General features: G+C 42.8%; 1 protein-coding gene across 3 annotated transcripts in view; it reads right to left on the bottom strand.

The window, feature by feature from the left end:
• The window catches only part of LOC110987126 (uncharacterized), a 56,910-nt gene that overhangs the window by 11,865 nt on the left and 17,727 nt on the right, over nt 1–27,318 (bottom strand). The window contains exons 2-16 of one of the 3 annotated variants that reach the window (XM_087137115.1): nt 24,307–24,462; nt 22,044–22,330; nt 17,600–17,669; nt 14,620–14,790; nt 9,668–9,810; nt 9,419–9,538; nt 8,763–8,868; nt 7,823–7,954; nt 6,609–6,731; nt 4,349–4,474; nt 3,583–3,705; nt 3,065–3,193; nt 2,789–2,911; nt 2,228–2,350; nt 847–966 (exon numbers count right to left, since the gene is read on the bottom strand). In XM_087137115.1, the coding sequence (XP_086993241.1) occupies nt 847–966; nt 2,228–2,350; nt 2,789–2,911; nt 3,065–3,193; nt 3,583–3,705; nt 4,349–4,474; nt 6,609–6,731; nt 7,823–7,954; nt 8,763–8,868; nt 9,419–9,538; nt 9,668–9,810; nt 14,620–14,790; nt 17,600–17,669; nt 22,044–22,330; nt 24,307–24,462 (2,052 nt within the window). Of the gene's footprint in view, nt 1–846; nt 967–2,227; nt 2,351–2,788; nt 2,912–3,064; nt 3,194–3,582; nt 3,706–4,348; nt 4,475–6,608; nt 6,732–7,822; nt 7,955–8,762; nt 8,869–9,418; nt 9,539–9,667; nt 9,811–14,619; nt 14,791–17,599; nt 17,670–22,043; nt 22,334–24,306; nt 24,463–27,318 lie in introns of all 3 variants that reach the window. The other 2 variants (XM_022249582.2, XM_087137116.1) reach the window with 2 other exon arrangements.

Raw genomic sequence — 27,318 nt, forward strand, 5'->3', positions numbered from 1 at the left:
ATATGCAAAACACGGTTAGCATTAACAGACCCCACTCAGTGCACGAGTGAAATTAAACTTTTTGCACTGAGGAGGAATTTTAGTTTTGGGGCTCCTATTATCCATATGATATTCGCAGGGAGTAAGGTGGTTCACCTTGAAACGTAGGAATGCACAAGATGATGCCAACAATCGGGGCGCCGTTCACAAGTACCGATATACCGTTCCCCCTAAAGTTTAGTTTCTAGACAATATGTTGATGGAGGGAAGGGGGTTTTACAGATAAAATAAATGGGCACTGTGTCATAGAAAAATCTCCATTTTTGTCCCCCAGAACGCAAAACCTGGAAAAGCCACTGCCCAGTTCCTACCTCAGTAACTATTTGAACAATCGAAGAACGGAATTAGAACGTCATTTAGGGACAGAGAACAGTCAACCCGCCTACTTGGTAACGGTATCAGGCAACATGTGTCAACCAGTGAATTACTATTGTCAGATTAGGCCAACTTCGATCAGTGGCCATTATGTCAAGCACTGATCCAATTTGCCTGGTACCCAGGATAGTTTCGAGCACAGGTTGCCGAGGAAAAATCGACCAGGGATCGACAAATGTTCGATGACTGAACTTGGCCTGATATTAGTTATGTCCGTTCAAAGGGATATCTTTGCTCGGAAACAAAGCGCCCTCTCCCCGTTCTTTCGTGAATACTTTAATTTGGGAACAACACTGAGGCCGAACTCATTAATCTTTCTTTTTCTGTGGATTAATTAGCACCCCACGACCCCTCGTTTTTGTCACTGGTCAATTCCTCCCACTCCTAATCGTCATCATGGAGTCTTACTGCTCAAAAGGCGATTTGTCTCACCTAGTTCGCAGTTAGCGCTGTGCCAGCCGCGGGGGCAGGTGCAGTTAAAACCGCCAACAGTGTTGATACACGTTCCACCGTTATGGCACGGGCTAGTGTCGAGTGCACACTCATCAACGTCTTGAAAAGAGATCACAAAGAGAGGGACGAAAATTGAAACACTCCGGTCGGATGACAAATTGTTCAAACCATTAGATTCTGATCAAGACTTTCGTCCTTGTCAAAGTAACAGAATTAAAAAAGCTTATGCTTTTTCACAAGTAAAAACCAGTATTGACAGTTATAGAATCAGGTAAGGATATAAACACTAAAGTAAAGTTCTCTCAAATATTTATTTTCGAAAGTGAAACCCACTGAACTACTTGCATGCATAGTGACACATTCAGTACATGTGCTTGTAGGTACTCATGCAAAACTAAAAGGCAAGCCTTGCAAGATTTTCCAGTTATGATTTTAACAAACTCACCATTCCTCTGAAAGAAAAACGAGGTAAATGGAATGAAGAAGGTTCACCTTTAATGCCAAAGTGACTCAATCAGTGTTATTAAGTGGAGGAGCAATAGCTCTTGCACTACAGTTGTGTTGGACCATAATCTCCACAAAAACATGCAGCGATCAAAGGAGCAGAAACCTCAAAGCTTAAATCTGAAGGTCTTACATCGTCACCTCATCACTGATTTAAAATCAAACGAAAATTCGTAATTGAACTGAAGAAAGTCTTCCAACGACATCCGACAGGTCGATGACACCTTCAGGTCTATTTAGCACCTATAATACGTGAAGGATGACTTTTCAGCGACAACTGCCAACCTTTAATATGCAACTCTCGACAGATGAGCTACAGCAAGTGCAGGATATTTTAGAACATAGGATCCCATTGGGCCCCGTGACTGACAGAATAAATTAAGTAGAAAGACATAAACACCTCTGAAGTTTCCATAAACACATTCAGCGGATAGATGAAAAGGTCTAAATTATGTTTGGGAAACGGGAATTTAAACATAGCCTACTGATACAAGAGCAAACTTTATGAATGGCTCAAAATGTCATTTAAACGGAAAAGTAAACAGACATTTCAATGATTTAGTCGCCCATTATGTGATACACATTGAGCCACATTCACGAAACTACATCCACAAACTGATTATGAAGCACTTGTTTTCTTTACCGCAAGTGTATGGCGCCCTCAGCTTAACAGATCATACCTACACAAGGTAACACACTCATTACACTACGTTTTTGTTTCATAAAAATTGAAGTCGGCAAGGACTGATAGTCCTACACTTCTAGTAAAAGACCATAATGTAAGACCAGACCTGACCAGGTCAGGACAGGCCAGACAATCAACTAACTTTGAACATGGGTCCAGTCATTCTCCTACCTTCCTCACAGTTCTCGCCAGTCCATTCCGACGGACATGAACACTCGTAATGATCGTAGAAGCTGGTACAGGTTGCGTCGTTCTGGCACGGCGAACTTTCGCATTTGTCGATACTTGCACGATCTGTATAAAAAGGCAACAAAAAGTAGGAAGAGCTCTTTGCTTTAAAGAAACTATAGTTCTTAGTACAACTGTAATTGGTTTGATTCTTGTTTTCTCCCGTTTTTATCCATTCAAGAGTGGATTTCTAGGCAAATATTTGGTCAACAATTTGGAAAAGGCAAAAAACAAAAAAAGGGTAAAGTGCGAGGAGAAGAGCTATGAGGTGGTTGTCCTTATTTATGACCTATCCGCCTCGAGCAGAAGCACTTCGTCGGTTGGAAAGAGCCGTGTTGGTCGGGAGTGTTCATTTTGTTGGTAGCGATGCGACCGTGACGTGTGCATTTCCTAGTCGTTCGTGAACCAGCGATGTTCAGTTCCGACTAAAGGTCTATACCACTGCCAAAGGAGAGAGTGGGTTGCAACGCCACATGCCCAATATTCCATATATTTATTCTTTACCAATCTCGCAATTTCCTCCAGCCCACCGTTCGGTACATAGGCACTCGTAGTGGTCAGTATAGCTGCTGCAAGTCGCCCCATTCTGACATGGGTCGCTCGAGCACTTGTCAACAGTTGCCATGTCTGAGAAGCAGAGTACGAAGGAAAAAGTCACTGAAAACTACATTGCGATGAACAACATGAATTGTGAAATACAATGGAAAGTGTTCATATACATCTAGATATACATTTACATACATGTAGATAAACATGTAGATTTTTTTCAGAGATGCTTACCTGTTTCGCAATTATCGCCAGTCCATTCGGCAGAGCAGGTACATGTGTAGACCGGATTGCCAGCGGTACCCTGGCAGGTCCCGCCGTGTCGGCAAGGATGCCTGTCACAGGGGTTGGTACGGACTTTTGCTGCATTTTAAGGGGGAAAAGGAACATATTGCAATCTTCATTATCTGTGGCAGTCATTGGAGTTAATATTCGAGGAAACTAGTGGTATTGAGACATTGTTTAAATACTGAGACATATGATGTTTCTTTCCGTTGTTTGATAGATTGAGGTTAGATGTTCTTCCATTTTGTTTTCAATCACTTAATACATTCAGAATGAAACCATTTATCACTTGATTTAAATTTATTTAAACATTACGTTTTCTTTTTTCAAAGATCTTTTGGAATTTTTATATTTTATTTATCTTAATTTCACTTTTTTTTCAACCCACTTCCTATTAAATGTTTCAAGGTTTAGGAGCTTCTTTTACAGGAAATTGGTTTAACGAATGAGCTTTAGGATAGGCCTACCTATTTCACAGTTCCTGCCCTCGAAGTCTCGAGTGCAACCACATGTGAACTGCCTCTCTGATTGAACGATGCAAACACCGCCATTCTGGCAGTGATTAACCTCACAAGGATTGGGAATGTCCTCTGTTGAGTTCAAGGTTGAAGAAAGGGTGGAGAAGAACGAACACAAAACAATCTTTAAAGTTAAAGTTACAAGATCAATCAACAATGTTTGCAACATGACAAAATCCGTAAAGATCTCGAGCAACATGTAAGTTTCCTGGGCCACATAAGTTAAGACTTCAAAAAGATCTGATCACAGTTGTGATCAAGCGAACAGATGCATTTGAATTGCTGCACGCTATAAGCATTACGACGTTCCATGGATGACCTTGAGGTAGGCCTATATCGGTATTAGACGTAAACGTAGGCTACGCCTACATGACAACAACTGGTTGGTGTTTCAAAGCCCCACTTCCATGGTTCATTTATATATTAAAGCCTAAAGCTCGGTGTTGTAAAGCCACCTCTGATGGCAAATTAAGGCTACAAGATTGTTGTTTTTTTAGAACGGATCTAAGGAATCACAACCGTAAGAAGTTTCAAGACAAACACTCAAGACTTGATTCGTAGAGGAAAATATACCGGTGCCAAATAGGTATCAAATATTTTCCAAACTGAAGATGATGTCATTGAGTCCTGTTATACTTGTCTATTCTCAACACCTGCTCAAGTCGCCGGTAACGATTAGCCCTTCACTAAAGTTGAGTAAAACGACCTCACTCACCGACATCACAGTCAGCACCGATCCACCCTTCCTTGCAGACACACTCGTAGTACGTGGTGAAATTGTAGCACGTGGCGTCGTTCTGGCACGGATTCGGGTCACATTCCGAAGAAGACTCGGTGTCCTCTGAAATCACGGAAAACGTGCACATGCAAGCATGCGGGGAAACAGTCAAGAATGACGTGCACATTAAAATACAACTACAAATAGCAGGGGGGAAATGCACATCCACACTGATTAGGACGGGGGTGCAGCGAGCGAGCAGAGCGCGATCGGAGGAATCAGACAGAAATAAATATGTGACCCATCATTCCAAAGCCGGGCTCGAAGAATTAAAGCATTTTCACAATTTTATTGCCTGTAACTTCCATAGTTTCCTGCGTGTAAAATAATTGGACCACCGCTTTAAAGCATGAGGTGGAATGGAAGTATCAAACATAAAAAAGGAGGGCCTACTTCCTTCGGCCTGGTTTTGGAATACTCCGTGACACATATTTAATACGTAATATGTATAATTCAGCTACTAATCTGTAAGCAGATTGGAGCTAATCTGTAGTCAGATTTTACGCCTTTAATTGGAACCGCTTCACCCGTACACAGGGTGAAGCACACAGGCGTCACTAGAGGGGGTGCCACACCCCAGTTGGTTAGTTTTGTCGGCAAAGTCATGGTCTGTCTGCGAAATAAAAAAACGAAGAACGGAGAATAAGATGAAAGGAAGAAGGATAGAGTACACTTGTTTTCCGTGACGGTCCGTCGGCAAATTTCATGTGGCACCCCCCAGTCAAAATGGTCTAGCAACGTCCGTGGTGGAGCAGTTCCAATTGATTCCACTTCCTGGCCTGGAAACGGGGGGGGGTATTACCGGTGGTTAAAAGGTGCACACGGTTGAAAGCAAAGAAGTTGAAATAACAAACAGGTTTGAAAATCACTGATTGAAAATCAGTTAAGACCCCCTTCCCCCTTATTTGCTTATACTAGCTATCAAAGGTTAACCCGTCAGTCTGAATCATTTTGGAGGGTTCGCTGAGGAACAGCAGGGAGACTTTTCGATCAAGGAAGGAAAGTGTTGAAATTACAAACCAAAAGGGCGTACATAAGGCACCCCTTGGGTTCCAATAACAATCGGAAACTGTAACAAGAGCAACTTCATCAGGGGCTTGGATTACGAGGGGTAACCCGAAGAGAGGTTTAATTACCTTGAGGTAACTTGAGAAGGGCGACCTCTAAAACTTGGAAAATTGACATTACAGTTTTACTCTCTCATCACATATCAAAATAAGTGGGGAGGAGCCACTTTTAAAACGAGCATACCATCATAATTTGTATGAGCCCTTCAGTTTTAAGAAGTTCCAAACGTAAACTGATATAGGAGATAACTTCTGACATGTCAGGTGCCATATCAATGCCAATAGAAAACAAAATGTACTCTGAAGTGAAGTCACGTTTCAGTTGATAAGGGTAACTTGAAGTCTTCCCCTTTGAATGCGCACACCGTCTTCAACATTTTGTATCCGTCCCCGGTTGGTGTTTTTCGGTAGATGGGGGGGGGCATTGAGAAAGAAAACAAAGTGCGAGAAGCTAAGTGGAGTGGACAGTAAGGGATGTTGTCAGAGGAAGGGACTGATTATACCTAGCTTGGCTGATATTGGATGGAACAGAGAACCTTTTGTCCCCCTCAAAAAGAGAGATACTTGACGGTGTCAAGAACGAAAAGGTTGGCTCTTATCTTGCTTTTGGAGATGCTTCCAACATTTGCTTCACGTTGGTGAATGATCTGATCAAAGTCTGACTTGTGATGCCCATATAAACCCCTCCGGGCAAACAACTGTGGACTATCGCCCCCTCTTCGCTGATCCTAAAGTCAAATTTCCAGGGCACCATCAGTAAATGATGCACAGTCACTGAAAAATTCCCGAGTAAAAACCTTATGTTCGAGTTTGTCAAATACCTTATTGTTTCAAAAATACTTTTCACCATGTTCAAGTTTGTCAAATGCCTTGCTGTTTCAGAAATTAGTTTCAACAATAAAGAAAAATTCGTAGTGCTTTTCCCTTAATCTCATGAACTATTGATTCGAGGAATGTTAATCTGACAAGAATTCTAAAACGAGGAATTTACTCGTCTTTCCTATGACTTTGTAACATCAGAAACGGCATCAATAGAACGAAATCACCACCAAGCATGGCAAATTAAAGGACAAGCAAGAGCATACAAGTACAACGTGCCAAAGTGCAAGGTCAAGTGTCAAAGTTCTAACCGAGTTCGCAGTTGTCCCCAGTCCAGCCGAGGGGGCACTCGCAGGTGTAGGTTGTGCTGTTGATGACCACGCAGTGACCGTCGTGTAAGCAGGGTCGGCTGGAACACGAACTTGTCAAATGTTCTAGGTAAGATCACACAATAATAAATTAATGACACCCGACTGCAGCTATTCAAGGAGTTCAATAAATGGCTAAATGGTACTAGGACTGATGTAGGTTCAGCTTTAAATAAATGCTAAGAGCAAACGCTTACATGAAACAAGCTAGAGTCCTTCCCTGCCACACTGTGCAAATGACATCCGCCAGTGTCATCCCATGGCAGTGACAAATCCATTGTCACCGTTCATAATGACTTTCAACATAATGCATGCAATATACATGGGCAGTGTCGCTCAATTTGAATCATTGGAAAAAAAAACCTCAAAAAAGAAACTGAGTGGAAGGCAGACGCATCCATGTACAGACCCACAAGCAGACTTCGAATTGTTCCACAAGTGTGTTAATTGAAGAGGTCGTGGGAAAGTTTAAGAAATACATCTCCTTTGCAGTTCGTGTCTGAGGGACGCAGGGTAGTCATGACTTCGTCTAAGATGATACAGTCGTCAAAATACAAACCGAATTCAACTTTGCCATTTTCAGTAGGAACTAATCCGTCATTCATTTTTTTTAGAGGCCCCTCTTCCTCTACCTTGATCTTGTGCCCCCTACTTTTGTGGTCACTAGGGATCCACGCCCATATGTTTCGCCTCCCATGCGTATTGATGATTAATCGTTGAATTAAAATGTTTTCTGTCAGTAAGCTCCGGACGAGTATACTTTGCTCTCGTGAGTTTGACTCATGTGTAATACCATCGCTATAAAGCCAATTTAAAAAAAACAGTTCCTCGTCCAACCCCCGTTTCCTTTTCGTCTGCGTTTTTATTTCTTAGTTTTTAATTTCTTTCGGGTTGTTCCGAATATTGACAACCTATTTTGATTCTTTAAGGCAACTTTAAGATAAGTCAGTGAAAACTCCTTCTAAATAGTATCAGTAACATTGTCATGAAAATCTATCTACCATCTTTGAAAATAATACGTCATCTAATAAAGTCCCCACTCGTTTAACTGAGACTGGACGAGTACATGTACTCCTTTTTTACTCCGCCTAATATGCTGGGTAGACTGGGACCAGGATCACGCTTCTCCCGCAGGCTTGGCCCCGTGGAGTCCTCACCTCTGTTGCAGTTGACTCCTCCCCATCCTTCCGTGCAGTTGCACCTGTACCCCCCGATCACCGGTTGGCAGGTGCCCCCGTGGCTGCACGGGTTCGGGGAGCAGTTGTCCCGCCTGGACTCGTTTCTCTGCACTGTCGATCAAAAAAGGTGGGAAAAACACCAAGATCCAGTGTGAAATGCTATCGGGATGGTATGGCTGTTGTGATGATGTCAACATTTCGCCAAAGGGGGTTTCGTGGACGTTAGACAAGGTCCCGCTACTTCCCCCGGGTTCACTTGAAAATGTGGTCCCAGTAGCGTGCTTGTGGTGTTCACTCCTGGGAATCAGTGAACACCTACTCATATACAAAAACAAAATGAACAGGAAAACTGGTCAATTCAAACTAGGATTCTTCTGCGTCGAGCTTTTTCCTGTTTATCTGCACCAATTTTGGCAGCTGGTCCCACGGTGTCGCTCTGGCTCGCCAGCTGAACACTAACACCGGTAGCCCGGGAGTTGGCTCATAGCCCACTCAGTTCCCTTCACTGAAGCGTCTCGATAAGCGGACAAAAATCTGACATTTGGAGCAGAAAAGTCTGAACGTACCGGATAAAAGGAAATATCCCTCCCCTCCCCTCCATCAAATGCCTTTGACTGGCGCCGCCGGCATTATTTTTTTCACTTCCAAATGTTTCCCCCAGCATCGTAAAAATGCTGCGAAGCGTCAGTGAAAGCTACCATCTTTCTGCCTCTGTGAAGCTCATTTCCTCAAACCCTTATTTCGGGGTACGCTAAAATAGCATGTTTTGGTCTCCCGTTTCCGACTGCATAGGACTGCACTTCCAGAGACACGCCGATTGATGTGAAGCCTTTATAATAAAAACAGGACAGATCATCGATATCTTCAAGCCTATATAGTAACTGGGACAGGCCGCCTCAGAGCCGATTCTGAACCTTACGTTCTCGCAGTGACTCAGCTGTGATGCAGTGCGGGCCCAGGAGCTTGAAATCATCGATAGCGATGTCTCCTGAGGCACCTTCCCCGCGGATCCCCTCAAAGACAACCTTGGGGGGGGGAGAAAAAATGTAAACAAAATTAAAAATTGAACAAGTCATTTGCATATGCACGCTGTCCCATCAGGGTCACCCATTCAGCGTGCCGATTTAATATAAACAGCGATAATGTGGGCAGAGATTTAGTCCTGTAATTGACAAATGCGAATTAGCACTTCAGCTCTTTACCCGTCAACATTTCTAATACGCTCAAGACGTGGTAGTGTGCGGTGGTGTGTACCTTCCTTTCAAAAACATTGCACTAACATTTTCAGACTAATAAACCGCAACATCGGGGTTACTTTTACTGCTAGAACATGTGTTATGTACCCCTCCTCTAATTTAATAGGTCCACGTGTACATAACCTTGGAGCAATCTCAAAGCACCTACATATTTGGTCAATCTTTCAAAGGACACTTTTTCTTTTTAGAATATTTATTTATCGGCTTTATACTGAAAGCGATTTCTCTTCTTTCTAAAGGTTTCATCAAACTTCAGATTTCGACAGTATATTTTCATTTTAGAAGAGTCTCCGATGACTGAGCCAAAATGCACCCTTACCCGGTAGCTCCCAACAATGTTCGTGATGTTGAAATATCCCTCGATCCAGACGTTGCCATGGTCGCCCGCTTGTGTAAAATAGGGCTCCCCTAGATGGCCCGGACGTTCCATGATATGGACCTGCGTTTTGGAGAGATAAAATTTCATATAAAAACGAACGATTTAACGACGCTTTCTGCCCTCGCGGTCTGTCACTTGGTGGCGCCTATAGGCTTAATTGCTAATGGTCAAATCCTATCTCGCTCTCACCTTCAGGTGGCCCACGTGTTCGCCGTACATGTGATACCAGAATGACACGTCACAGTCGCCCTGCATCTTGGTGTAGCGTGGACTCAGGAGGTGAGCCTTTTCCCCTTGGTTTGGCCCGGTGGCCTCGATGTACCTGTATGTGCCTATCCAAAAGCAACATACATTTAATATTGTCTAATAACGCAGCTCGTATCACAGATGGCCAACTCGACCTAGGACAAGTGTAGGCAATACGAGACCCTTTAGCTCATTTGCATAATTTACATAAACATGAATATAGACAAACACTTTGTTTGCTTGTGCAATCTCTTCAGTAGCTCCTTGTCTTTATCTAGGTATTTACATAACAATGACCCAAACTGTTTGTTTAACGAGGTAATGAGGATTAATGACGTCATTATCAAAGGTCTCTAATTACCTACAAATGTAGGTAATACCTGACGGATAAAATTCACATTTTTTCCAAAGAGTTTTGGAAAAAAGGACACTGTTATTTCAAATTGATACACTTATCAGTTGGACACCCGAGCAACACTTAAATATGTATTCCTTTCCAAATAGATGCAAAACGCAGCAGCAGACCAAAAATCAACTACTACTGCAGTGCATGATAGTAACCACACACAACAGCATCCGCCATATTGGTGTCCCATATTACCTACACCTATTGTCATCTGATGACTTTCATAAAGGGCACTGTAACACCCTTTAGTACACACAATGGCCAACAGAGTTCTGTGGCAGTTAAACCACTTCATAAACATATTACACAAAGTACTTTTAGAGCCCACTTCTTCATTAAATCTTCATACCGCAACGTCCCTTGAAAACTCAGTATTTATATCAGAGGAAAATCAAAGCATGTCAAAATCGGACCTTTACAGAATTTTCATGGAGAAGTCTGGGCTAGAAGTGTCGAAACTACGTTAGATCAGTGTAGGAATGACGGTAGAAACAACAGATATGGCGCTATAACAACACTGCTTACAGGCAGACTAGCTTCAGTCTGGTGGTCTCGTATTCCCTACACATTCCCTATCATGATTCCACTTGCCACAGAGTGTACGTATCTTGAAGCAACAAACGTTTAACATTATGCAAATCAGATAAAATACGCTTAGTCTTTGAAGCAACGTCTTACATAAGAGTTGGGAAAATATCACCGTGCCTCTTCCTAGAAAATTCCATCAAATACAGCAAAACAAAAGAATGAGATTTCATCCCTATGTTTGATACTTCGCAATGACGCCGGAGGGTGTTGCTCATTCGTCATATCAAAAAGTACCCATGACGGATGCTGTACGATGATAACGTTCTTCCGTTGCGATGCTCGACACTTTTCCTGAAGAGTCCCGCGAGTACTTGATTAACGTGAGGGACAAGTTCCTCCATTTCTCCCAATACATCCCTTGGATGGCAGCCAGTTTTGACGCGCGTGATTTCTTCTTCCGAAAGGATATGAAAGAATGGAGGCTTTCCTGCATGTGTGCGTGCAGTTTTCGTGAATCGGACCAGCAAATTTCAGCTCCCACGAGCTACTGGTCACAAGGGGTCCGAACTACAAGTTGGTGGCACGATGCTACTAGGATACATCCAATGACATGAAACACTGAGCATTTTCCTGTAATTGCCTTGTTTGAAATGAAGATTTCAAGAACTTGTCCAGAATTTATCACCGTGCTCATTAAGGCAAACAGCCGTTTTCTTTGGAAATCCGTGTTCGGTGTAATTTTATCAAAGTTTGACAGTGCAATAAAGCGCATAAATTGTTTTGTTTGAAGTAGAGCTCACGCATGGACTGAAGGAATCCTCTCCGTTCATCACATCCCAGACATTACCGCAGATTACGATACCGCAATAGGAAACGATTTTCGGTGAAAAGATCGGATCTTAGTGTAAGATGGTGTCTTGCAAGCCATATTCAGAAATACTGCCTAAAAGTTGGTTTCCAGCGACAGAGTATGGAACTTTTAAGTCAACAAATATATAACTCAATGGGTCAAAGTTGAGTGATAATACACATTAAAACACTATGGCGCGCACTCTAAAAACTCCTGGGTCCGAGTGACCCAGAAAGGGTCACATATCATAAAGGGTCAAATATGACCCATAAAGGGTCAAATGTGACCCGAAACGGGTTCATAGTTTGACCCAGAAAGGGTCACATATCATAAAGGGTCAAATATGACCCATAAAGGGTCAAATGTGACCCGAAAGGGGTTCATAGTTTGACCCAGAAAAGGGTCACGCCGAATGGGACCCAACTCTAGTTCAATCTGACCCGGGAGTTTTAGAGTGCGCTTTGAGTACGTAAGTTAAAATCTCATTAGCCAAACAAAGTCAAGTGTTTATGGCGGTTGGTTGAGTAATGGTTGGGCAAAATAAAGAAACCCTGCGGCCGCATAACACATAAGGATATGGCATTCACATCATGGTGGTGCAATGAACCAGCCGTCGCTTCGAGTGTGTCCCTTCGGAGTTGACGGATTAATTTGACAGTGCAATTTTGATCGATCGATTAATTTCAGATTGTTTCAATCAGACTGACGTCCTCCAGCCTGACTTTCAGTCTCCAAAGGTCGGGACAGCGATGGCAAATGACGCCCGTCAGGGGAGACTGCCTGGCATCGGTGCTGGGGGAAAAAATGCTGTGAAGTGGAGGAACTTTATCTTTTCTTTTTCTTCACGGGGTGGTGCCTGCGCAGTGGGTATCCTGAATGTCACGGCAGCAGAGAAGGGGAAGTCGAACCCCAAGTCATGGTGCACGCTGCGGAAGCTTATCAATGAAGCAGCCATTTTGTCCCTCGTGGTTACACACATCCGTTTTGCAGTAAATATAGTTTCCTCAACAAGTAACGATGATGTAGTTTGGACGCGAGAGAAAACTTACTGGGCAATAAAAAATCACAAATCGAATATTACGGCATGGCCACTATGGACAAGGTCTCTGCAGTTAAACTCGAGGGAAAACTCAGCATTTGTGACAAACTCATTTTAAGGCAGGGAGTCATGACGCTCAGGGCCGGCGAATCCAACCAAACACACAAATCTGCTTCCTCTGTTCCTTTACACTCGATGTGAGTTTAATCAAGGACCCCTGTCAAAATCCTTTTAGCTTATATTGCCTAAAGTATCAGTCACTCCTGAGAAATGAAAAAGAAGGCTCTGCAAGATTCGGTCACACGCTTACTACATGAACTATAGTTCTATGAACGCAGACACAGGCAGGGTACACAGTGTGGTCGTGGGAATACTTTAACAAAACCGCACCCTACAATAAGGAAATATGGGCAATTTGGGAGGATATAAAATGCTGCTTATCCGCAAGCCTGGGCAATACCCTAACCCCATATCTGCCTCTAGGCGTGCCCTAGGTTCTTGCTGAAATAAACACGCAACAGGGCCCATGGAGAGGACAGGGGTTCTTTGGTGTCAGACGAAAAGCAGGTTCTTTACGGGAACTGAAATAGGTGTTCTCGCAAAAGGGATCAACTAGTGACTCAGACGTTGAGGTCTGTTAACAATGCTCGACCGTTCATTGACTCTTGCACTGCACCACATGATCGGAAAAGTAGCCTAACTTCTAATCATGGTTTAGAGCGGGAGTCATCTAAAAAGGTCGATAGGCCATCCCAGGTAAGATCATCTTTACATTGATGGCACCTGTCTCAGGCCTGGAGTTGATCTTTTTGCCGACCTGCGTTTGAAAATCAGACATTTTGCGCAAGACAGGTATCCGGCATGTCAACTGTGTGAAAAGCACCACGAGAGATTGAACTTAAAAACTCCTGGAGACTAGGAGCAATAACACATGTTGCAATGATATCGGAGAAAATATCCTTTTAGGGTTCAACAGAATATAAGGTGACAGGGTAACAAAAACTGTTTTAGAAACACAGATCATTCAAAGGAAGTTTTAAAACCTTCAGTAGAGATAGCAATGACCCGACGGTCTGTACTTTCACAAGTGACAAACGTTCTTGTAAATCATTATAGATCAATGAAACCTCTACCTCAGACTGCTAAATCTGTACTCAGGCGCTTGGTGGCTGTGTGTACAGAAGGAAGCATGCCCATTGTTTTGTTGCCGGTGGAATACCCCGTTGGATACCTAAACCCGGGACAACAATTTCCCCTCAAAACGTGCACCCACAAGGTCAATTTCAATGCCGGTTTAACAACTGAAACACTTTTGATGACCATATGTGTTTTGAGAGAAGGCAAACCATTTCTCTCCATGGGGTGAACATTCCGGGGGGTCCTCACCCTCCCCTCGCGACGTCCATGATAGTGCGAACTCATCTTGACACAAATGGTAATTGCGAATTTCCTCATTTGTAACAGTGAGCACATGATTTAATGCGTTCTACTCTTTTATAATTTGATTGTTTCCACATGGTTAGCACAGGTCTCCACTTTGGCCTTTCTTAAATGGAGCCACCTCGTAACTCCCTTCCCGCCTTCCTCCAAATCAAGGAACTGTTTTGAACTTCTTTTATTTTCCTCGACTACCTTCGGAATTTCCCTTAGACGGGACACTGACTTAGTCTGACCTCTGGATTTACTTAAGTGTCAAAATTCACGCAGTGCTCGTGGTACAGTTTCTTTGGTTAAGAAAGCAAATCTCGTTTTGACGACTACCTTCATAAGGTCACCGCCTCCATTTGGCAGAGACCTCACTTTTGCCTAGGTACCTGTCTTACCTTGTAATACCACATCTAAAATCTTTACATATAGTACCTTTACTTAGCACCCACCTTACCTTATCATAACATACCTATAACAACTTTGGTAAAGTACTACCTCATAACACCTCTAATACATCCACCTATAACACCGTCCAGCCTGAATCGTAAGTCGTGATTTGGCAGGTGTCATAATTCGCCATAGCTCTGTCTTGTCATACAAATTTCTTAACCTTCTTCTCAAAAGGAAATTGATATGGGGCTCACCCCTCGACTGCTCAAAGGTGTGGTCAATGGCTGGCCCGGTCCGTCTCGTGGGCGTCTTGCCCGTGTTCTCCTGCCAGTCGAAGTGGTCCTCGCTCGCCTCTTCAAAGCGACACGCTGGCTCGACGGGGGTCAAGCTATTAGAGGCCTCGAATGTACAGTCTGCTGCAAGGTCTGGTAAAGAAACAGAATGGACAGGGTTACAATGATTTGATCCCATGGAAGTTCACCACAATGTTTGTTCGCTGGGCTAGTCCATTTTCTTTACTAAGTTTACTAAATTCTGTTGTCTGCTTTACGGCAACGACGAACGATAGTAACATGAACAAATGCAACGAATATACTAAAATAGCTTGTCGGTATATCGACTTGTAGAATTTATCAAATTTGGTCTTAAAACTTTATTGGAGGTTCTTACCTCTTAATTACCTAAGATGTCGGGTGCTTATTGGGAAAATGCTCGTCTTTGCATGAATGCGGTAAGGGTTTTTGAGGTTTTGCTTCAGGTAATCTCCTTTTTGATAATTAGAAATTTTCACAACAAAATGGAGTTCAAATATCTTGCTTCAGGTAAACAAAAACTCACACGTCGTGTAGTTCTTGTGCTAATTATGATGCATTTTCTGGGTTGACAACCTGTCAGTCTGACGTGATTGTCAACAACCGATGCAAAGTTCAATGAAGCCGAACTGCCAGGGGCAAACAATCTTGTTCGTGCCCTTTGTACATTTCTAAACTACTCCCATTAACCAGATTACCGGCGCATCCCGTTGAACCTTAATCTCGTTAACGACGGTTCCGGACCATTGAGCCCGACATGGTCTCCAACTAGGCAAGGGACGTTTCTCGGTATAGCAGCCGAGAGTAACGGGTTTGTTGCCCCGAGGTGTAATCTTGGCTCAGCTTGGAGGAGATGCAATTTCTCCTCCTGAAAGAGGTTTCCTCCCTGCTGAGCAGTTTCGTCATTTGCATCCAAGAGTCCCACCATGTAGGCGCTTGATATCCCATTGCTGCCAAGGGTCCTTGTTATGGATGTAGAGGGATAATGAGGTGTGACATCTATGAAGTGGTTGTAACTTTTCAGCGTCATGCGTGACGGAAGGAAACGATCTTGCATCACATTTTTATCTCAAGGGTAGTAATTGACAACAAAGGAAACAACGAATCCGATGCACTGCTTCACGACAAGAGCTATAAAGAAATAAACACTGTAGTGACTGGCATATTCAAAAGTTGATTAACTCGCTTAAATTGCCATTTAAGATACATTACTCTGAATAACTGGTTTACGGATGGTCTATTGTTAGTGGATAGTTAGCTTGCTTTTGCAACATCTCCGTACACGGTCTCTTTTCTGCACACATTCGTAGATCAAAGACTATAATTATTTTCACACTCCTTTAGTCAAGGGCGTCATGTAAAAACACTAGACCAGCCAACATAGGTCCATGAAGCCGCCAGCGGCCATGGCCGCGCTGAATACAAAGGTCATACAAAGGCACGCTGCCCATTGTTGTCCAAATCGTTCGTTGTAACAATAGTTACAAAGGCTCGAAAGCCTGCGACTACCTTAGTATTCGCCACTGTAAAATGGCTGCCGGTGGCTTCAGTCGTCACAAGAGTATTTCCAGTCCAGACTCTTTTCATACGACGGATACAGACGCCTGGAAGTGTTCAAAACTCCGATTTATTAAAAGAACAACCTTAGTTTTGATAAAACAGCGAACAAAACCACAACTGTTCTTCATGAAGTAATCATTTCAGTGACCGTCCATGCGTTATCATCCGAAATTTCCGATGTTTATATCGCTCATCCCGACATGGCTTCACAGAGCTTTGCACACGTCTGCCCACTATTTCATATTTAATCGGGCGCGGTCAAAATTACTGTATACCCAGACACCGATTTCTCTAGGCACTGTTGGTCTACAGGAATTCTTATGTACTAGATTCTGGGGATTAAAGGAATGTCTTCTCTTTGTACGTTTATATCGAAGGATGTCGACATTTTATCTTCAACAGCGTGACATTTTGTAACAGTGAAATTTCGATTTTTTTACACGGAACCATACAATTATTGATGGTTGTGGGGGGCTACTAAATAGCTTTGCAGGTTAATTCAACGAAGACGAGGACACTCGCTCCATAAATAAATCCACCTTGGACGACTCCCTGCAAATTTCTCGGGGGTCCTCCCCGATTCGTCTTCAACTTGCGCGGTAAGTTTCTCTCCATGCAGATAGCAGAGTTCATGGAGGGGCCTCATGACTAATGTTTTACCCCGAAGCAGGAACAATGCAAGTCGTGAGATAACAATTTCGTGTAAAGAAGGACCATCTGCCCTCGCTTGTAAAGCCGTTTTTTTTCAATCCGTCGAGCAATGAACAACAGGCAAAGACCATCAAGGCTTAAATTGAAGGTTCCCCCTCTGAGCAGATTTTTGACAACCAACCTTGAATTCTGGGAACACTAACGATAGTATGACCATTTCTATCCAGAAAAAAAGGAGGATAGATTTCCTCATTAATACCTCCTTGAAACCCTCTAGCGGAGGAGAAACTCCGGAACAGCTGTAAAATATTCGCTCCCACCCCTCTCCGAACAAGGCATCAGTCAACGACCCTTCCGAGGTGTGTTAATCTGTGACAGTGCCGGTACGTTGCACACCTGCAACGTGTCTGAGAACCCGACCAGACACAATGTCCCCGTGAGGGAGGGAAACTGACTCGGAGAGTGGGTGCACTGCTTTTAAAACGCTGGGTTACTTCGTCCCCAGAAGGTAATGTTGAGCTATGAATTTAGGAAGTCATAATTACCTTCCAATCAAGCGGTGTGACAAATTGCCCCCGTTTTTCGGTCAACGATACTCTCTTATCGCCCTGTGAGTTCCTGCAACCTGCACGGCAGTTTGGAAGACTAACATTCAAGCATTCTGTGAGTTTTATATTTGAAATATTAATTAATGGAGGAAATCAATTCTTACCATGTATCGTAATATCGTCAATGGCGATATCTCCGATGATCCCCTTGCCCACCCCAGCTTCAAAGACAACCTAAAAAGACAAAAGGACCAAAAGGCTAAAATTGGCGGCTTCATCATACGCATCGGGAACGAAGGGAAATTAGATTGTGTCCAGGTCGTCGTCACTGTTAAAACAAATGGAAAAATGTTCTTTTTGGAGATTACATTAATACCAATGTAAAGTTTTAAAACCAATTCAACCTTTAGAAAAATTTCAGACGCATGAGCCGCGGGTAATCAAATTTACAGGCACGATTTGAAGTCCACAGGTAAAACTGGGGCTAAAAAAACAAATTGAAAGATTAATGTCTCGGAATTTCAAAACCTTCGAGATTTCTGTGGTTTTTTTGTTTTGTTTTGTTTTGTTTTGTTTTACTTTTCAGATATTTTAGTCACTTATTCCAACATTCCTTTTCGTTCATTAGAACGTCGATTTTCGGTCTCCAAAAGAACCAACTCGCTTCAACACTGACACAAAAAACCAAAAACTTTTTGAGGGCTCTGTTCTTCAACACACACTGAGATAAGGTAAGTCTAAGATTTCCCGTCTTATGACCTCAGTCAGGCATGACACCCTCCATCCTGAAACGCCACGCCCCTGATAGCGCATCTACCCCCCCCCATGGCCACTGCCATGGGTGCGCAGTCATCCGTGAAATCCCTAATGCGCGGTGTTTCCAACGGCGTCACTCCGTAAAGGGAGAGGTCAGTCCCACTGTTCTGTGGAATGGGTCTTAAACAACTTAAAATTGTTTTCCACAAGCAAGCAATTATTAAAAACAGAAAGGCAGACATCCAATATTGTAGAAATTGAATGGAATAGTTTGCTAAACTAATAATTTTTTTCGATGGGGCCTTGTTCCCCCCCCCAAGAAAAAAAGAAATTTGCAGCATTGAAATAACAGGAACTGCATCCTCTAAAAAGTCACCAGAACTGTGTTCAATATATGCATACATAATGTTACCATTACCATCAGCGTTAACATAGTTTTCAACAGCATTCTAACTTTCGCTTGACGGACATTAATAAAAACCCATCCCCAAAAACGAACCAATCGGAACCAAATGTCCACGTTCCGTGGGATCACTTGGTATGGCGTTTTTAAGAATTCCAATCCCAAGCCAGCCATGCACTTTAAAGTCCTCAGACAAGTTGGAGTGCAAAATTCCCATGACAGAATTCTTTTCACTTAATTCTCCAAAATCCTTCATCAACTCCACCCCTCCAGCCATCAGGACCGACTCTGTCTGACAGAAATTGCAAAGCGACCTCTCCCTGGCAAGAGGAAATCTGTAAGTAGGCCTAGTCCAAAATTTTAATCATGAGAAACGGTGGCCCGCTGCTGCTAATGGAAAAGTTCAGTGAGGTCGAAGGTGACCAGAGAAAAAGCAAGGCATACTGCATGGTGGCCTCGTTTTTTTTCCGCGTCACGGGCTGATCCAGTGAACTTCCTCTCAGCCGGATATATACAGCCTGGTTTTGAAACAAAGTTACCATTCTCCCTCGCAGTGATCAACTGTCAATGCAAAACAGCCTCGAGGACTTTATTAAGAACTCGGTCACAGTTCAATATTACTTCCGTTTAATTCTGCTGTTCTGACTGCTAAATTAGAAACGTTCTGAAGAACGTGTGGGAAATGTGTTATACACAATTATTGGGTCATCTCTCACACTTTTTCTGGGTGAGGAAAGCATACTTATAGGTTTAATTATTCACCAAAAAAATCAACGGCAAGAAAACCACGTTATATTTACATACATTTTTATGCCGGTCAGAAATCCGACGGCGGAAGGTCAAACTGATAGCATTCCGAGTACCTCAGAGCACATTATAAGAATTATAGTGCTTATACTTAAGAATTAATGGGTAACCCTTTAATTTTGGACACATTAAGAACCAAGAAGGGATGTCTGTTAGATCTTGATTTGCCTAAACACTGATAAATTGAATAAATCAAAAAGACTGTTTTTTAATTTTTTCAAGCGTTCCTGTACCGCAAACACGGTCTCATATTGACTCATATTGTGAATTTGCAAGCTGACGTGCATAGTTCTTTTTCAACGAATTTCCATCCAAAAGGTGATTTTTGTCTCACTTGGATGGCACATGAAAAATCCAGCATGTATTGATGTTCAAGACTAGATCGCTTAGTCCGGAAGGATCCAATCGAAATTGTCTGGGCATGTATTGCGTACAGGAAATCGCAAACAGGAAAGCACAGAAAGTCTGCCCAGGAGAGAAAGCTACATGTAAATTTGCGGGGCTATACAGGGTAAAAGATGACCGAAAACGAGAGTCCATGACAGCAATGCGACTTCATGTATAGCTATGGGTTATAACAAAACTTGGAAACGGAAGACATGAGCAAAGAAATACGTGTGTTGAAGTGTGACAGTTTCCATTGTGGGCAAAACAAAAACTGGACAGGACGTATACAAAAGATGGTTGTTGTACGGAGGCACGTATATTGTTATACAAGTTTCACAGACTCGGTGGACTTTTTTTTTTGCGAAACAAAAGACAGTACTTTTTGAAATGTGTCCCTCGTCACGTTCTCAGACAAAGCTCCTTTCATTTTTGGTCGCTTCCTTTCCTCGCATTTATCTTTCTTCAACTAGTAAATTAAAACATGTAAGAATTTTTGATCACTGAAGATACAAAGTGACTGGTCTGTTGATAGAGAATCTGGATCTTTGAAATCAGACAGTGTAAAGAACGAGCTCCTTGAACTGAAAAGTCTTCTCATTTGAGACCGGTGACGGCTTTGAAGAAACTTCATGCAAAGTACTTGGTTGGGTGAATGGACCCCAGGGTGTGAAAACAAAATGTCTCCTACAATCGTTTCTGGAGGAGTGGTGCCAGGATGGAATAGTCTTTTGACCCTCTAAAGCCCTAATTTTCCCTGACCCAGTTTTGGGGGTGAGGATATTGGTTGAGGACAAGTCCCGTCAGCTTTGCTAACAACGTAAGGCATCTGGCGCAATCGGATGCTTTGTGAGAAATCGTCTCTCCAATTGCGTAGGAACCTGCAAGCCCTATGTTCGGTGTACAACTTATACACACCATCTCACGTAATTTTCACAGATTCCTCGCATTTTATCCAGTTCACCTCGGGAACAATATAAAGCAGCTATGCTGCCACCAAGAGTCCCAATTTGTCTAACATTTAATATACCCGAAAGCAGAATGCCAGATTTTTTTGTACAGTTAAGAAGACAAAGTGCTGGTTTCTTTAGGCGTTTTCCTGACTTTCAAAAGATTTTTGAGGGAGAGGGAGAAGTCATGAGGAAAAAAGCTCAAAGGCAACAGTCGTGCGTGATACTCTACACAATACAAACGGGGGAGGAAAATGTTAAAATGTTTACCTTTCTGCCATATTAAACTAATCACGTGATGCACAATTCTACCCGTCTAATTGATAGTGCATGTACATAAAAGTTAAGGCGAGTCTAGCGCGAGCCTAGAAACTGTCAGGTGAAGCTTCGCCCAAAACTCCCATCCTCGCCGTGTGCTGAGATCAGATCCCCGTTATTACATCGTCCGCTACACAGTGATTGGGTACCTAGAAACAGCGCTGCAAGGGTTTCTTGAATTCCTCCAGCCTGGTAAACTCAATCGTAATCCCAAGAGTCTTTTGCTGTCCCGATCCCTACAAAAGCGACTCTAGTCGTATAGGAACGTTATGTGGAAAGTCCTGGTTCAATAACAAGAACTTTTGGGGCTTTCCCTTATTGTCCTGGTGTTTTTGTTTTTGGAAGTTAAAAGTTAGCCATTTGTTGTGCTATAGGACCTGTCGGCAAAATGGCAACGATGGAACATTGCACAGGGCATGCACAGAACAACAAAACATGGTTAACTTACGTAGTTATCCGAAATAGTTCTCAATCCTCCAACAGTTGAAGAATTGAGCAAGTTAGGATTGTTACACGCAGTGTTAATAGTGTGATCGCATAGCTCAACTCCTCCATATTTTGCTACCTTCTACGGGTAATTATGTGAAAATTGGACATAACGGTCTCGCAATATGTCCATTTTCAAAGACAGATAGGCCAATAATGTTTATTTTCCCACTGATATGTTCAGTATACGCATGGGCCAACGCGTAATAGGAGAGCACAAACTGTAGATAATTGACCTAATAACTAAACCCTGTCACTGAAATGAAACTTCAGAAATTTACTTGGCCATGGGCTAGCTGGGATCTCGCGGAAGGCAGTGTGATCTGTCTCAGTCTGTGAAAAGGCTAAACAGGCCCTTGAGAGTTCAAACTCCTTTTTGTTTGTCGTTTTGTCTGTTTAATGGAGGATGTGAGGCTGACGTACAAGACGTCGCTTCATTCCCGGTTGGATAATAAGGACCAACATTTGGCAGGCAAGTATTCAGAGAAGCATTCCTGAGCTTACCTTGATGGTACTGTTGACAGGTAGACGTATCTCTCCCATGTGCCACACCGGCCCCAGGTTCCCCCGCCGTCTCCACTCGGGGGACGGCGGTCTGACGTCGCCCCGCACGGCCACAAACACCGTCAATCCGCCAATCTGCTTGCCGAACATGAAGTAATAGAACCTGAGAAGCTTCCGCTGCGGGCCGACGTTAATCGTGTGGCTGGTCAGCCTAGCCCGGGACCGCTTGGGCACGCGTTGCAGACCTTTCTTGGTCTCGATCGATGACCTGGCAAGCATGTATTTGCCTGCTGTTGATTTTTACAAAGACAAAGTTACACTTTTACTAACAGGCAATTTGTGGGTTTTTGTAGCATTCTGTTCCATAAAGGATTTCTGTGCACAAAAGAAGAAGCGTCTCAATCTTGGTTTGAATGGAACATTAAGTACGCATGTCTGTTTTGAGATTTTTTGGCATCAAAGCCAGTGTTGTATACAGTCAGCCTCCCGCTGGGCATACACAAAAAGACTCTTCGAGTAAACAGATAAGTTGGTATGTATTGGTTTGGCACAGTATTGCAGTGAGTCTATGCCTTTCACAAGTCCACTCACCACTCCTTTCATCACAGTGATCAATAGTTCTAGGATGAACAGTGACAAAGGAATGCTTTTGTCTCAGTCGTTGAATAGTTTGTGACTTTGCTTACGATTTTGTGATGGACTTGCAGGGACCGGCGATGGATTCAAAAACAACACTGTTGGCACCTTTTTGTGACACAAAACTGTCAAATTTCATTGCAGAAAAGAGCCTTCATATGCCCAAAGTTTCAACTTTTCCCACAGAATATATTAATATCCAATGAGATGATGATATGATATATACAGATATGCCCCTTCACTTTGGTAAGAAATTCATTAATGTGCTTTTAATACTGGTGGTTGCAGCTTTGTTAAAAACTTAAAGCCACAATAACTTTGACTTTTAATGTACCGGTACTCGAATGACACTTGAATGATCATAAGGAAGCAAAACGCAAAATAAACAACTTTTCGATAACTGAAGAAGTTTTCGTTATCATCTCTTCCTCCCCTCGTGATAAACTGAAATGGTCAGGATGGCTGTTATCGCCTGGTCTTCCGCCATTTCTTGAATGAAATAACCATTCAAGGAGCAAATTACATTTTGGACGGAACTCTTCAGGGATGGGCGGAAACATCAACTGGCAGAAAAGTTTGTTGACTAGGCCTATATATTATGTCAGAAACTATCTTTAAGGGTCATCTCTGAGCCCTAAATCAAATATTTTGTTACAAACATAGTGCGTTTAAGATTTGATAAAAAGAGCATTAATCGAATTAATTTGGTAAAAAAGTATTACCTAACAGGCGAGTTGATAACATGCAAAATGAGTGCCGTCATGTGACCCCCTACTCGCAATCCACAACTACATTGTGTAATTCCCGTTTAGGTAATGTCATTACGAAAGTAATTCTCTGTTCAACAGAGGAAACCAGAAATTTCCGAGAGATACATATTTATGTAAGCCCAATATAAAATAGTAATTATTAAACACTGGTTCGAGAACTATAATAATGATTTAATATTAATGTATTTTCAACGAGAGACAGAGAGCTTCCATGATACTCGCGTGCATTACAAATAGGCCTGTAACCGATTCTACGATCTTCAAAAATGCATGAAACGTGTTTGCGCGCGGTTGTTGACCAGTGTGACAAAAACCATGACGGCCACCACCACACGTCCTAATACACAGCATCAACAAGGGATGATTTCCATATTCCGACAGGATCTTGGCGACAATTACAATCAAACGGACGGGTCAGGTACCACCAAAGTCTTGCCCAGAGCCCAAGCCACCAGCAGTCAACGCTGTCAAGGAAAGCCCCTTCAGATTTCGGTAATCTTTTGGGGATTATCTCTTCCCCTTTTGGACCAGCTGATATCAAACTCGTGTTCTTAAAGCTCAAGGCATATTGATGCAATACTGGAATTGCTTCAATTTCCCTTACTATGTCCTAAATCTTGCCTAGTCATTCTTTCACAGTGCTGAAATTAAATTTCTTTGTTATATTAGCAAGATCAGAACGGGTATGGGGCACGACCTTCGAGGGAAAAAAATCAACGATGCTCAAGTGTGCCTATGCCTATAGATCATAGCATTTCACCGGCAGGGTTAACCTGCATTATATCATAAATGATGTACTTTTCAAATGGAAGCTAATTTTATCAAAAGCATTACCGACGTTGCCACTTAGCACCCACCTCCAGAGCGATCCGTGGGTGGACCCGTGTTCTTCGCAGGCGTGCTTCCCTCATGAAGCTGCCAGTAATAGTCTGCATCACGGCCGCGAGATGCGATCCAGCCACACATCGGGTTGACGGCCTCGTCGAAGGTACACTCCTGAGACAAACCGCCAACTGCAGCGGAAGAATACAGGGATTTTTTAACAAGCGACGAAAAATAACAACATCGGAATTAAAATGGATCAGAATGCAACAGATGGATCAGCGAATCAGTAACAATATCGTGGTATTTTTTTTAGTATATTGGTATTTTATTGCATTACATTTACATATATTTCTCATTGGATTTAGTATATTTATTTGAATAGTGTACAACAGGGCAAGATAGCTTAACTTAGAAGACAGGTCGGAGGATAAAAATTAAAACAAAGGTTAAAGGCAAAAATACACTTTGAGATATGACGTATAATGTGATGACAGGAGTATTTATAGCCAAAATGTAAGCTAACAATGACCGTAAAACGATAAAATCTTGAGGAAGAAGGTATGCAGAAAGCAGTTGGGAAGACTGATATAAAAGGGAAATGGTAAAGGTGAACATATGTATGTATATGTATAGACATAGGCCCTACCTGTAAAGGTAACTCGCGAAAGGGTGAACGATGCATGTTTCATACATGAGAATAATGTTAAGGTGAATAAATCATGTAAGCACAAGATACCCTCTAATATTGCAAAATGATGTAAAGTGAAAACCGGCCTGGGCCTGGAATGATAAGTCTGCAATAATAATTCCACAAAGCTCTGGTTCAGAACATAGGAAATCCTAAAGATATATTCTTGAGGGCATCAGTGTTAGCGTCTGACACTTTTGGGTAGTACTGCATTGTATAGTGTTCGCGTTCCGTGTCGATCTTTTGCACTCTACGTCAATTTGCTTTTTAAAAAAGGAAAAAATAAGGGGAAAAAGAGAGACGAAAGAGGTGGGGTGCAAATCACAAATTTTGGGGAAAATACACTGGATTTGATCCCCTTTCGTCCTCTGTGGTTTATCAGCTTGCTGCTAATGAGTGCTTTGCACCCTCCCCTGGAAAAAAGTTTTGCGAGCTAGAAAAATCCTAACGACGCCCATGGCGAAAGCAAACCGGGTAATTTACACACAAGTTACACTACAAGTTACCAACTCGCGTCGTGCTACATAGCTGCAGTCGCGCACCCCTATCAGACATGGCCACATTAATACCCCGGAGACGCGTTCCTTTATACACACACATTTTAAACTTGTAAATTTAAGATACTTTTTAAAAATCGTTTAATTCAATCAATAACGAAAATAGTTACTGGATGTCCGCATGTGTATCGCTCAAATTTCCTAGCTACTTTTTCTAAAGTAAGCTTTGGGCTATCTGCCCTGTGGCTTCATGCTGACAGGTAACCGCTAAACAAGCATCTTCGGCTTACAAGGAACGGTATTATGTCATGAAGCTTTAGACAGTTTGTATTTCAGGATTATACAAGTCATGTAGTGCAGCAGTGTACCGATTGCTACAGTTGACCACAGCATCCAGTGACCACAGCACCTAATTTTGTACACGAAATGTCAGATGGTCCATATTTCACCGGTGTTTTTTTCCTTTTGGCAGCGAGGACCCTTCTCTGCGGCAAAGAACACAAGGACAGCGGGCTGCGTCCCCGTTGAAATTAGTTTATATCGCGCACGTTCCTTTGATACTTCATTGAAGCTTACTGTTGAACTTCCTATACAGCCAATTTCCAGGCACAATATGGTCACATGGCAATGCCTGTACCGAAAAATACCCTCCCATGCATGACACTGTAAAGACTCCCCCATAATCCACCAGAGAAATGCCAATATTATTATTATTAACGTCCCAACTGATCCCTGTCTATTTATAGTGATACATTGGCTGTGGATATCTGCCAAAGGTTTCTTCCCTTCAAACTGCGTCAAGTGAGGTGATTGATGCGTCAACGGCAGAGAGAGGTTCGCGTGTTGCAAAATGATTCATATCAAAGTTTACATCACCAGGAAAACGGGGGACCTGTTCGCCCCAGGCACTCGAGGGGTGTTCGAGGGGTTGGAGCACAGGGAGAGCATGGGGGGCTGGAAATGACAAGCTAAATTCATGCGTCGTGCTTCAGGTAAAATGCTCACCAGGCTCACAGTGGTGCAACCCATACAACTATTATCTTACTGTTCATACGTGACGGGGATGTTGTCATGGGACTTGTAAGAATTACTGATGTGTCTCCCGTGATACTAGTCAAACTACCTGCCTAGCAGGGGTTGAGCCTTGTAGAATATACATATACATTACTGATGACCATTACCTTGCTTTTCTTCCGTGGACTCTAACGTATAAGCCCCATTCTCTGATCAGTGCATAGAGAGTTACATGAAGTAAAAGATTTTTTCTGAAATTCAGGCCGATAGTTTTAGGGATGTAACATTCATGGTGTTTACGAGGCAAGAAAATTCATCTCTTGGGTTCCTTTTGTGCATGTGAAGCCACATGGGATCCAAATAACTAGAAAACCGGATTACACTGTTTCGTTGAAATTTGTTATTTCGTCTGGACTAACCTTTTTGGGAGGAGGTGAACCGTGAAATTGGCACCCAATATATACGGACAGCTAGGCGATTCATCAAACCACGACCTTGTTTAAATAATAACACTGAACCATAAGCCTCATCACTGGGCTTCCCAATCAAAGACACCTGGTGCCCAACACTGTTAGAAGCGGAAATCCGACTCGGAAACCACTCGTGGTCTGCAACGGCGTGCCTATTCCCGAATGGGCCGGACGAACCCCTCGACAGAATAGCCAGACGAGTGACTGCAGGATGAACAGAGGGTTTCATCATGAAGCGCGGAAGTTACAACGGTGCTGGTTGCTTTCCTTCGCGTTCTTATGATTTCCGCCATTACCGGCCCAATAATCCTTTTTTGTTGCATTAGGTGACACTGCATTCTAAAAATAAAAGTGAATGAGGAGACCCATCCGTAT

This window comes from Acanthaster planci, linkage group LG05 (assembly GCF_054643075.1).
Source record: "Acanthaster planci isolate LZ-2023a linkage group LG05, COTS_SCS, whole genome shotgun sequence".
Classification (NCBI taxonomy): Eukaryota; Metazoa; Echinodermata; class Asteroidea; order Valvatida; family Acanthasteridae; genus Acanthaster; species Acanthaster planci.